This window comes from Phaethon lepturus, unplaced genomic scaffold, assembly GCF_000687285.1.
Source record: "Phaethon lepturus isolate BGI_N335 unplaced genomic scaffold, ASM68728v1 scaffold47361, whole genome shotgun sequence".
In the NCBI taxonomy this organism is placed as follows: Eukaryota; Metazoa; Chordata; class Aves; order Phaethontiformes; family Phaethontidae; genus Phaethon; species Phaethon lepturus.
In genome coordinates, this window is record NW_010516449.1 from 3,099 (window position 1) to 16,647 (window position 13,549).

Genomic DNA, 13,549 nt, shown 5'->3' on the forward strand with positions numbered 1-13,549 from the left:
TTCGCACGGCTCGGCAGGACACAGCTGCGGCGCCAGGCCAGGCTCTCCCCGGCCACGCGATGCCCTGCACGGCATGCCCCCAGTGGCACAGCACCCCACCAGCACAGCACCCCGCCGGCCAGGGGGTGGAGGCTCTGCGTGCTTGTGCAGACCACAAGACACAGCAAAGGGAGCAGTAGGTTTGCTCCGGTTATTCCCAGAGAGGCAAAGGACATTCCCACAAAAGTTTGCCTCCGATATGCAGCATCAGGAACAGCCAGTTCCCCGTTCCCACTCCACCGAGGCCTGCGCAAGCTCCGAGGTAGGGAGTAGGAACTTCCACAGCTGCGGATCAGAGGGGACTGGAGTCTTGCTGTTTTCTAAGGCACAGGGGAAAAAAACAGGCACAGATGAAAAAGGACTAGAGTCAGCATTTTAAGTGAGGGTAAGAACATTATCCTTCAGTCAACACTTCCTTGATGGCTGCAACAGCCGCCTTTCACAAGCCAGGGTGTCTTCCCAGGGAGCAGGACTGGCTCCCGGGGTTTCTGATACATGTCCCTGGGGCGACAGGGGTACGTGGGCAAATTGGGTTTTGAGATGCTGCTAACAAGAGCCTCTGGCTGCAAGACTTGCTCCACCGCTCCTAGCAGGAACTGCTGCCACATCCTTGGCCTTGGGGTCTCCTCCAGCCGGAGGCAGACAGCAGGCAGCACAGAGGGAAGGAGGCAGCTCCTACAGCACCAGGTTCAGTTGTGAAGACCCTGACCCACAAAAGCCTGGAAATCAGCAAAGCAACCTGGAAAATTATAGCAGGATGGTTGCCCTCCCCGAGGCAGCTATCTAGGACACCAGGGTAGGGGAATCATGGGTCTAACACAGTGCATCCCACCATGTTATCGACCACATAGGAGCAGCCTGGGCATCTAAGTGTTTTTTAAGCACAAAACTCACCCCGAGTTCACAGAGCTGAGTAGACAGGCTCATGCGAGCTGTCTGTGTGCTGGTAGCTCAGAATAAGGAGACAAACCTTCCCTCTAGCGGCTGTACAGCACCCAAGTCTTACAGTTACACTTCTCTTCCCACACCAGGATTAACAGCCTTGTTTTCACCAGCTCTTAGGCTCAACACGGGTCCTAAGTGCACCAAATGTCTTCCAAATGTGCTGAGGCTACACCAGGCAGCCAGCAGCACGGTTCATGCACAGCTGAATCACAGGCAGCAGAGTAGCCACACAGCCACGAAACACCGCTGGCCTACTTCTGCAGCAGGGATGGTTTGTGGGGCCAATTCTTCAGCTGAGCTACTCCCCCTCACAGCAAGCATTTAGCAGAGGATCAGGCCGAGAGTTTCCGAGAGTTTCTCGAGGATGTTTTTATTATTGGTCTTTATCCCAGTTTCAGCCTCATCACCACCGCAACAGTCAGCGCAGATCCTAGACTGTGCTGCTGAACTCCTAACCATAGCACAAGCACACACACTAGCACATACGTTTCCAAAAGGACAAAGTTTCCACTTTTCCACTTACAAATTAGGAAGGTTACTCACACCCTGTCAAACTTGCACCCTAGAACTGGGCTGCCAAATATTAAACCAACTCAGTTGCCCATGACCAAGATGCTCTGACGGTACAGCGTGTCACACTGCAGGGCCATTTGCTGTCATAATCTGTATTAACATTAATCTGTATATATTATCTAATACATCTAATCATGATATTATCATCTGTAGGAATACACATTATAATCTGTAAACAGATCATACAGGAATACAGCAACTGAAGCTTCCCTGCTCACAACAGCATTTCAGTGGCACAGTCCATCGGACTGGATTCCTGGAGAAAACACAGCGGGAACACTTTCTGGGGCTGCACCAAACCCCGTCCCCAGCAGCAGATCAGGGAACACCTCCCAATGCAGCTTTCAGCCTCTGCTATAGCCCTGCCATTGCACACACATGCACGTACAAGGCTACCCCACTCTTTGCTCCTCTGCTCCTCAGGGAGATGCAGCCAGCACCAGATGATTGACACCAAGTCAGTCATTTCTGTGCCACGTGGTCTCGTCCTGACACAAGGAGGAAACATGTTACGACATGCACTTCAAGGCACATGAATACACCTGGAGGAAAAAAAAAGTGCTCTTGCTCCCTCCATCAGTCAGTTCTGCCTCTGCCAGGGACAGAAAATGCAGTCTCTTGCAAAAGGGCTGCAAGGTGGCATGATCAACTTGGCCTTTTCGGTTTGGGCCTTATTTAAAAACCATTCCAATGCATGCAATGCAAGAAATGTTTCCTGTTCTTGATTTTGCCATTTCTGTCTGTCTTAAACCCTTAGAGAAGTTTTTAACTTGTGATTAATCACGTGATGGGTTGAAAAAAGCTACTTAAAATTACAGGTAGTGACTGCTCACAGCCTTTACTAGAGACTTTAGTCGTTTAAGCTCAGAAAGAGGCTCAGGTATAGATTTGGAAGCCTTGAATTTCACTCCTGTTGCCCATTACTCTTCCAGATATGTTGTATTATAGCTATATTAAAAATGAATACAGCAACTTTGACTTCTTCAAAGCAGGAAGTGAATAATGACTTATTTCAGCTAAGGAAAAATGATAAATGGAGCATGAATGCTGTAAAACAGAAGTAGAAAGGCTCCTTAATAAAGGTGATTTGCAGTTCAGATTATAACAGCCCTATCCACATCTCCTCTGCTTATTCCCCTGCTATGCAGGCTGCTACGCACACACTCACAGACTCAACGCAATCAGAAACAAGACGATGACATTATGGGGAGCAAGACCACCTTCTTGCAGCAGAGCCCCAGGGGAAGATGCGCCTGTTGTAGAAACACCTTAAAATTCCCTGAATGGACAGTTATCCTCCAACATATACAAGTCACTGCTAAAATAGACCCCAACAATAAAACCTTACAATCTACCTTTAGTGCTTAGCTGAACAATGTTCATGTCCAAAGAATGGGCTGAGTAAGAATAGGGTGACAGCGAGTCTTACAGCACCACGGTCCTACAATCACAGTAGCAAACAGGTTGTGCAAGAGCCCTGTGTAACTAACCAAACCTCCCTATCAGGTCACGGTTACAGGTAGCACAGAAAATCTGTTACTAGCCCTGCCCAAAAAAATTGCTCTTCCTCTGACAGACAAGTTGCCTGCCCTTCTTGCCCCCGTTTCTTTGGCAAAGGAGGGAATGCTTACCAGCCTCAGCAGGCTGATGGGAAGACGCTATGTGGCCTGGACATTACAGATAATTACTGCTAAGGGCAAGTTAGTTCCAGGGATTTGATGGGGATATGGGAAATATTTCAGCATTGCTCCTGGGAAGCTCCTGGCTGTCCTCTCTTTTATTTGCCCACCTGTGCAGTGGTGGTACGCTGGCGCTCCACACACAGACTGCGCATCACTTGGCACTGCTGCAGTATGCCCTTGTCCACAGATGCACTGGCTGCCTCTGCTGGGAATGAAAACAAGAAAAGCTCAAAGCATGAATGCTTTGGGATTCTTCTGATGAAGGCAGGTTTAAAAAATTGAACCAGCTGTTGTCCTTAAAAGCCAGATTCTTACCAATGCTGTTAAAGCTTCTGGGCATATTCACACCAACGCATTTTTTCATGTGTTGTCACTTACCAGTTGGTGGTTCTAGCTCTGTTACTATGGAATTCCATCTTGCTTTTATTGGAGATAGTGGCTTTCTTGAAATGGAACAAGAGCTATTTTTTGTCGCTCCAAATACCGTTTGTAGAGTTACCTGACGAGCTACCAGTCTGAGAAAAATTAATTCTATAAAGCATGCAATAATTCCTCTACACTATTCAAAGCTATACAAAAATAAAACCATGTTTATAATATCCTATTCCTCAAGAAAAACATCTCAGGATGTTTTGATGTGAAAAACACAGCAACAGGATAAAATTAATATATCAATTAAGAAGCATAAAATTCCCAGAACAAATCTAATCACTCTAGTTTTTAATCCTGAGAAAAACACAGGCCACACTACACATCTGTGTAAGGAACCCCACACACAAAGTAACAAAGAGGAGTCTGTTTTAGAGCATCAGTCCTATTCTCTTTTCTTGACAGACAAATTCCACACAGATTAAAAAGCATTGGACCATGCAATTATAATGGTGGAGGGCATTTAAAATGCATTTACTGAGAAGAAACAATGATTGTTATCTGTCTCCTGATGTCAGTATAGTCCATCACATAGCTCCCCTTCTCTCATTTTATTTCAGATTTCAAAAATACAACATGCAGCAGTGAGTTACAGGACAGGAAAACGGCTCATTCTGATGAAGTTACACTGAAGCACAGGGCTCCATTTCAGCAATTAGTCATTGTCGTTCAAATGGCTCAAGTCCTCGTCTGGCATCAGTACCAGACATGCTTGACTATCACACTCCCAGGATGTCTCCAGACCCTTTCTGCAGCTAAACCAAATTCATAAAACAAAAGATGGGACCACCCCAGCTAGGAAACCCACTGCCTGCTGCTGGGTCTCTTCACCCGCTATGACTTGTCAGACTCTATGACTTGTCAGAAACCTGAGCAGGTCTCAGTTCTCGTCCAAGTCCGCTTTGCTCAAGCTCTGCTATAACTGACATATATTTAAATTCACTAGATCTGTGGTTGAAGGTCTCCACTAATTCGTAGGTCTCAGAACGCTCCGTTGCATAGAAGAGCTGCACCTGATTCGCCAAGCACTGTGCTTCATGGACCACCTGCAAGTTAAAAAAAAGCATCTGTTACCATTAGGTTTTGTTGTATTTGAGTATCCCATTGAAAAAGACTCTTCCGCAGCTGAAAGGCTGCAGTCCTACTCATCAAATGACTCAATTCCAAGTCACCTTAGTTTTGCAAACCTCTTAACAAACCATCCGTCTCTTGTTCCTGACCTACTTACAGACTTCAGCACTGTACCTACACTCTCCTGCTGAGCATACACCTCAGAGGTCAGAGATGTCTTTCGTGATGCCTGCCTACTCTAAGGCACCGGAGAGGCACCAAAGTCTCATCCTTCCCTTCTTCCAGTTGACCTATTTGCAAAAATTGATTGTTTGGTCTGAGATACCAAAGGGCAAATGCATTACCAAGACTCCTCAGCACAGAGTTTCAGAACTGGTGTAAGTAGGTCAGTTAGAGGTGGGATGCTTTAGTTATCTTGTTCCACCAGCATAATCCCTAGTGCTGTTAGTCCCAGCACCGTACTATGACAGATACGCAAATAACAGTACACCCACACAGAGGGAAAAGAGCAAAGGCACGCTGAAACCTAACACAAAGCTCCAGAGGTCTCCTGATTTGATGAGCAGCATTAAGCTTCACTGTTTTAACTTGTGGGCAGGTAGCAACAGCTTTAATTTAAATTTGCTTCCGTTAATAAGAAAAACAGAAGCGTTTCTATTTTTTTTACAGCAATAAACTATAATACCCAGAGTAAGGAAGCCAGGGGGGAAGAGTGAGCTGAAATCACCAGATAGCCAAAGACTGATGATTTCCTTCCAGCTTTCCCTAGTATTAGGTAGGTTAGGTTAAAGAAATCTAGTGAGACCACTCTTTGGGAAAGGGTTTTTTAAAGACCTTAAATTTGGTTTTAATTCAAAACTATAGGAAGAGTTGCAGCATAAAATGAAGAAAGCCAATGAACAGATTTCTCTTACCAGGAACTTTGAGTCCATTTCTGCTGTCATTAGTACTATGCCTTTTTCCTCCTGCAGCTCAGGATAATGGTACAAGACCAACTGGCTAGGAGCAGTTTCACCCTGAGTCTGAAGGAGATAAATATCCCATAAGTATCCCATAAAGAACTTTAGCTCTATTGCAGATTTGGAGCCTTGATTACAAAACTTCTGAGTATTAACTGCTATGGAGACAGTGATTTTTCAGAGCTTAAGGGCAAGTTCTAATTAAAAGTTCATTATTCCTGGTATTTACAGAGAACAAGGGATTTGCAGAGTTAGGTTGAGTTTTTTCTTGACTAAAGACTATTTTGCATTTAAAAGAACCTGTAACTTCCAGAAAGACATTTCATCTCATAGCATCTACTGGTATTTTAAGTAGCTTGCACAAACAGTTCTAAGAAGTTTGGCCCTTGCTTCTATTTTCAAACTGTTTGACTTCTACCTCATTGTCCTTTAGAGACACTTAATACCCATAAATTTACTAAGTACACATAATTAATGGAAGTTTTTCCCTGACAATTTTCAAGTTAAGCTAGACAACCTGTTCACTAAACTATTTACAAAATATTATATATTGTAATATGCTGATATTATATATTTCTGGATCCTAAGTTTTTTTTTTACTTTTTATTTCAACCACTCACCTGAATGTTTATTAGGGAAGTGAAGTGCAATTCTGTTCCTGACCACTGCCCCACAAAGAACTCATAGCCTTCTTTTCTTGGCAAAGCATATAGAAACTGTAGAGAAATGATTAAAAAAAACCCAAACAATTCTCCCTTTCATAGAATAAAGTGATGCCTCTGTCATAGTGGTCTCCAGCATAAATTCTTTAGCAAGAGAGCCACAACAGAAAAAGGGGTTTCTTTGCCCCACCAGGAGTGATAGGACAGCAGGAACCAGACTTCAACACAGACAATAAACCAGCATTACCTTATCAGTATTATTTCATTAGCAAGTATGTTGGCACATATTTTTATCAATATTATGAGACAGTCAAAGGAAAGGAAAGGACAGGGAGAACGTTCAGACTCTGACCTTTTCATTCACTTCTAGAAAATTAACAGCAGAAATGGTAAAATAGAAGATAAGAAGCATTTAGAGTTTTTAAATCCTGTAATTTCACCAACTGTTCCAGAATTGGCAGCAAGTATTTTCTCTCTAGAGATTTGTGGTCTATTTGGCTCCATAAGGCTAAGGACTTGCTCACTTTCCCACACCAAGGGAAAGGACAACATGGGAGCAGAAAAACAGGCAGGATACCTGACTAAATGCCAGTGCACTGTACAGAAATGCAGTTAAAGCTATAAATAACTTTCCAAGCTCTGAGTAGCTTGGGAAGTCAGATATATTTGATCTTGCTCTTGGCAACTGAAATATACAGGACCAATCCATCAATCCAGTAAAGTCTCCCATTCAGATCTACAAAAGTATTCAACGCAGCAAAGTCTAGCTACTTGTTTTCATAAAGGAGTGAAGCATGTAATTTCTGTCTCAGCACAGTGAAAATTGCACAAAGTCCATGCCTCAGTGCACAAATTACTGTAAAAACACAGTACTTTCAACAGAAAACAATACTAATCCAGCAGCATGTGGTATAAAACTGCAGAATATACTCTTTATCTTATTAGCTGTTCTGCTCTTTTGTAGTTTAATTTCTTCAAAGCAACAACGTGATCATTCACACAGGAATCTTCTAATTGAAGCTTACAAGATACCCACCAACCCACCGGAGAAATAGTGAACCCAAATCTTGGGAATCCACTCATTCCTGAAATAACCATATTAAGCATTCTCAGTATTTTATGCTTTGTCATGCCAGCATGACACCTAAGAAACAATCCACAGAGTATTTACTCCCTATCTTTAATAGAGGGTTCATCTACACCCAATTCCCTCCTTACTTCTCCTGTCACAGCTGTCAAATTACGATCCTCTGCAACAGAACTTAGACTACTCAATTTTGCACTGCCATATAGTCTTTTTTGACAACTCACACTCCCACGAGACAGAGATGCATTTACACAGCATACTGCCTGCCCAGTTTGGCTTCCATATAAAGAGCTCATATTCGCTTACCAGTATTTACCTATCACAGATCACTAGTATGGTGAAGAAAGCATAGCTATGCACATTTACAATCAGGAAACACAAGGTGATAGATGACAAGGTTCAGCTCGTTCTGTGGACAGAACCCCAACACATTGTTTTCTTGCCTTTTTCCCTTTCAGATACTCCTGCCTCTCTTCATTGCCAGTAAACAAACATAAAAAGGAAGAGGAGCAACTCACACCAACCATAAGACAGGAGAATTCATTTTCTCCATGTGCATGCAACATAATGCCATGGTGACACGTAGCTATAGCTAACAGCAGTTCCTTCAGGTTAAAGCAAGGATGTTTTATGCAATAAGGAAAGATACGCAGGAACATCAGTGGAGCTGGCCTGCGAGGCCTGGCTCTTCACAACACTGCACGGAAGAGAGTTAACCACAAGACATCAATTAATGGAAACTGGAGGCATGTAGTTAAATCCATTCCCTGGGAGTTTCTGTGCTTTTGCTACTAAACCCTGCATCTCTTCCATCTATATATCTGATACCCAGATCAAACTGTTTAATACATATGAATAGCCACTGCTTTTATCTGAACACTAAAACAAGTATTTGAACACCTGGATTTTACTTATTGAGCTGATACAGTAAGTCTGAATACAGGAGGGTCGAAAGTTTATGAATTAGGCTTTAAAGAGGAGAAATGCATTACAGCTATACATCCATGCACTGCAAGTCTCTGCCATACGTACCGATGGACATTTCTGGGCTCTCTTCCATATTAAATCAAATTTTTCTGCCTTTGGGGAAGGAGAAAGAGAAATTTAATTTTCGTAACACAAACATGGATGCACAGTTATCCAGAATCACCTCATTAACCTTTACAGGGTACAACTTCCATCTACAGAAGGTCTCACTGCGGGAACAGCTAACGACGAGTGCATGGAAAACTGCATTTAGCTATTAGTTATCTAAATGTCATTGGTACCCTGTTTTAACAATGCTGACTCTAAGATGCAGCAGCAGCCTCCTTGAATTCAAAGCTTTATTCCGTGGAGGTGGGGGGCTTACATTAAGGCTTACATTAAGTCCTGTTTCAGTAATAGCTCCACTATATCATGTGGTGTCAACACTTGAGCAAGATGACATATCCCTGGCCTCAAACTATAGATCTTACATCATGGTCATCTATTCTTCAATATTAAAGAGCAGCCTAGATATTTACTCAAATAATATACTTATTGCTTAGATTTATATTAAACCCACAAACTTATTTGGTCATCGTTGATGAAACCTGGCAATCTCAATCATGTGTCCTCTGCATTCCCCCAAACCTTTTGCCTGTTCTTCTCTTTCCAGCACCATGTATTAATACCTACTCTAAGGTGTTCATGAAAGAAAACATATGCCATTCATCAACACAAAATTCCTCCGGGTGTGCTTTTGAGCACTCACGAATTACACGAGGCCTTTCTTCCAGCCAACAAAAAGCTTCTGGCAAAAGTCATAGGTTTCTCCCCTGACGACACCATGAACTACTTCCTAATGTGCCTATGATCTGGTTTGCATTAAAGCCTTAAAAGCTTCCAAAGCTCCTCTAAAACGGTGCAAAGAGCAGCGCCAGCCCCACTAATGAAAGAGCTACGCCATCTTAACTGAAGTCCCTGGCTTTGGCCTTCTGCTGCAGTTAATGTGCAGTTCAAACTATTTTCACAACATCCACATGTTGGGACAACTGGAACACAAAGCTGCTTGACTTCAAAGCCCATGTTGCCATTTTCAGAGCATACAGCACTTCATACATTTACAATACAGTCTCCCACTGACTTTAGCTGCAGCTTGAAGAGCCAAGTACAATTGCAAATCAGATCCCAGATCTAAATGAGGTTTCGAGAACTGAAGGAACACACAGTTCGTGCCCAGCTGTGAAAAGACCGATTTAAGAGATCACGATCACATACAGACTCTGAAGCAAAGAATAAAAAGAAATCCCAAAAGCGAAAAAAACCTCCTTCAGCCTAACGCAGATTAACAACAATTAGCATCTGGTAAAGTTATCAGGAATAAGAAATATGACCTTATCACAGGAAGCACCATGCAATCTCAATGAAAGACAGTGCTGCCAATAATTTTAAATGTATGAAAGTAAGTCATAAGTGATTAGCCACGTGCCAAGTTATTAGCCAACTGCTCTAACACTGCCATATTAAACTTCGAGTTAGCAGTCCATGCTGCAGGGAAGAGGGGAAAGAAATGAGCAACTCTAAGTAAAAATGATGTGAAAATACAAATGCTACCTTAAAAGATACTAGGGCCCTGTGAAGAGTATTAGATACTCATGAAAAAAATACCTGGAAATTCAAGCCAGGTGTGCAGAAAATAGTACTAGCTTTATTTAGACTGATGTAAGTGAGGAAAAAAAGATACACATTTTTGCAAACAAAAGTCCTTACTTGGGGCAATAAGACCACTCAATCTGGAAAGTTTGTTCTTGAAACTTCATTTTCCTTCAATGACTGCTTTTAAAAGCAACAGAATTGCAGAAAGTGGCAAGGTTTGCACACTGGCCTTTCAAGTGCATAACTACAGGGGAACTACTTACAGGAATAACAGCATAAACCGTATCTTTTGCAGAAAAATACTGATTCCAAATCTGGAGGAAACAAAGGAGATGAGCTACAGTTAACATCAAGCACCTAGCAGTCATACTAAATGCTTTAAAAAGAATTCCATTTGTCAATTAACCTTTGTAAGCACCTTAAGAAGTCATTTTTCCAATCAAGCCTGACTGACTTTCCTGCTAACGCAATACACTTCTCCTAAAGCTCCACAATACTTGTACCAAATGACAGATTTCAACAAGGTAACAGAAATAAGCAGTGGGCTCAGAGGTGGCTCAAGATTTACTAGCCATCAGAAGTGCTTCTTACATTTTTCCCAGTAATCATGCTAATGGTTTCTACAGGGTTTGAGGTTTTTTGGAGCTTTTTTAAATAAAGAACAGGACAACACTTTGCATAATGCTCCTCTGCATTCACAATCTTTTTCTTCACCACAGCCAGATGGCAATACCTACATAAAAGCTCAGGGTCCTTAATAAACGGACAAGTACAAGCAAAAGCCCAGAATCCAGGACTTTCAGTTGTTCTTCCCCAGTCCTACATAACTAAGAAGAATTAGAGTAAAATGTTTAAACAATGAAAGAGAGAGAAGAACTCAAAAGGAAATTCATTAGTCCAATCCACTCCCTAACTGGTCGCACACCATCCCCTACAAAACACATAATTACTTCTATAGTGTTCTCAAGCTATCAGGAAAGCAGCTAGATTTCTGCCAGAAACCATGCCAGAAGGCTCCTTCATATGTGCTTAAATGATCATGCCTACACAAAGTTTCTTGGCATATGGTCCAATTAGGAAAAAAAATACAAGATCCAACCCAAGCTACATCAGAAATGTGGAAGAGATGTGACTTGTAACTCAATAAAAGGCAATAAAGTGCAAAGCCAAGTAGATATTAGGGAGAATAACTTGATCCACACTGTTCTTCAAACAAACAGATCCACCCACCTCCTTCTTACCCTAACCAACTTTAGTGAGAGTACAGACTCCTGAGTGACAGATAACGCAAGTAAAGATAAAAGATGGCAAAGGCTTTTTTATTCCTGCAAAACAGTCATAGCATAATCCACATGAGCTACTGCTAGCGTTTCCCTTCATGTGGCTTCAAACCTGACAGGAGCATGCTGATGCCAATTCAACTGCTACGTGTTAAATAGCAACAATAAGAATTACAATAGAGACAGGTTTTGAACGATCAAGTCTAGATGTATTATTTATCAAGTAGGTGCATCCTAGGTGGACTTATCTATACAAAGAAAACTTTATCTTCTATTATTGCTATGTATGTGAATGTGCTTTTTATAAATATACATCCGTAGCCATGTTTTATTTTTCAGTCTAAGTAAAATTTCCAGCCTCACATGTAGATTACTATTAAGCACAGATGTGGAGGAAACTTTATTCCATTTAAATACATCACCTGTTTTATCTCCTCTGCTGATTTTTCTTTTACCATCTCAACATTAAGAATTGAATCAAGCGTCTGCAAGAGAAAGCATAAGGATTTTGGCATGGTGACAGTTCTCTGATTCAAGTGAGAATCCAGAATGAATGAATGCAATTACAGAGACCAAAAATCAAACTGGAGGAACTTGATTTAATTTACAATGTGACTTAAGTCCTTTGAATTGCCAAAGAAACTAGTAAGTCATAAGCAGTAACACACCGAGAAGTGGATTCACACACAAAGGCAGAATAGAAGAGATTCTGTCAGGACACAGACTATCCTTTGCTCCAGTTGTGCAGCTCTCTACTGAAGCTGCAAGAGGAGCTGCAGCCTTTCCCTTTCAGCCATCTGAGACACATGCTCTGTTGGCAGATTTACACAGAAAGTTTGCCAAAATACAAGAACATGAAGGAATAAAACCATTCTCTTGTCCCTCTGCTGGCTGATCTTTGGAAATGTATTTACATGCTGTAAAGGAAACTTAACCCTTTCAGCTTATTACTGTCAGCTGTCAGTACAGATCCCCTAACTTGTAGGAACTTCCAGGTTGTCAAGAGAGAAAGGACCAGGTGATAAAAACAGACTGACATGAGTTTTAAGACTTCAATGTGATCCGAATAGAAAATTAGTATCTTATACCAAGCGCAGCACAAGGAACATTAGTTTTGTCTCAAGAAGTTCTTGGCTGAAGCATTGACTGTAGCAACACAAGTTAATCTACATCTTTCATTTGCCAGCATGTTCCCTCCTAACACTTAGGTTCATTTCCCTTACCTTATCTTTTGTGAACCCTCCCTTTGATGTCTTTGTGCCCAAGCCTTCTGCCTAGAAGAAAACATTCTTCTTTAGTTTTTGTAGCTGATGCTTTAATACCATTTATTTGCCTTCCCTGCCACACATGACATGCCTGCTGACAAGATCTCCTCAGTATGAGCTCGAATTTAAGATCATTAGAGATTGCTGTGGTGCATTTTATTACAATAAAATATTGGTTAGGAGAATAAGAAGATTAAGTTACTTAATCTGAACTATGAATTTCAAGATCAGGAAGGATTAAAGCAAACTATTATGCATTTTGGATCCAATATTATTGAACAGCTTGCTTTCATTCACTACAAAAGCATGATCATGCCACTCTATCGGGCCAAACTAATCTGGAACTAATTAAACACTTAAATAAGGCCTTGAGCACAGAATTTACTGTCTGAAAAACATTATAATATAGAACAATATTTTTAGCCACCAGAGTGACATTCTGGGTCTCCTTACTAACAGGAACACTGCATGTTTGTAGCATTATGATGATCTTTGATAAGTTACATTATAGCTTATGTGAATTACAAAATAAATTGGCCTTGCCTTTTCCTCCATACATTTAATAAACTCTCCTTGCTTGCAATATCCCACGGGCTGCTTTTTCACTTCATTTCTTTTTTCCATACGGGACTCAAACACATCTGGACTGGATCTGAAACAGAAAAGGGACTATTAACACTACCGGATGATTAACACCATTTGGCCTTTTAAAACGTTTACTGTGGCACTGATACATGTTCTTAACTTAAATTTTTAAGTTGTTAGTAAAACAATCACTTATCAAACTGATCATGTTGGGAGACGACTCTCTCATTGACTTGGTCGCTGCAACATAAGTGAATTTCAAGGCTACATTTGGCCTCAACTAATTTATTTTCTCATGCGGGAGCAAAGCCAAAAATTACTTCCCTCCTCCCCCAAAAAACCCCAGCTCCCCA

General features: G+C 41.6%; 1 protein-coding gene across 1 annotated transcript; it reads right to left on the reverse strand.

The window, feature by feature from the left end:
• Positions 1-4,204: 4,204 nt before the first annotated feature.
• ATPAF1 (ATP synthase mitochondrial F1 complex assembly factor 1) lies at positions 4,205-13,259 on the reverse strand. Its single transcript, XM_010296060.1, has 8 exons — positions 13,155-13,259; positions 12,570-12,620; positions 11,769-11,831; positions 10,330-10,380; positions 8,480-8,527; positions 6,319-6,414; positions 5,654-5,761; positions 4,205-4,714 (listed from the first exon to the last, which is right to left on the reverse strand). Exons 1-8 carry the CDS (start codon positions 13,233-13,235, stop codon positions 4,520-4,522), a joined length of 693 nt encoding a protein of 230 aa, XP_010294362.1. The 5' UTR covers positions 13,236-13,259; the 3' UTR covers positions 4,205-4,519.
• Between the last annotated feature and the right edge of the window lie 290 nt (positions 13,260-13,549).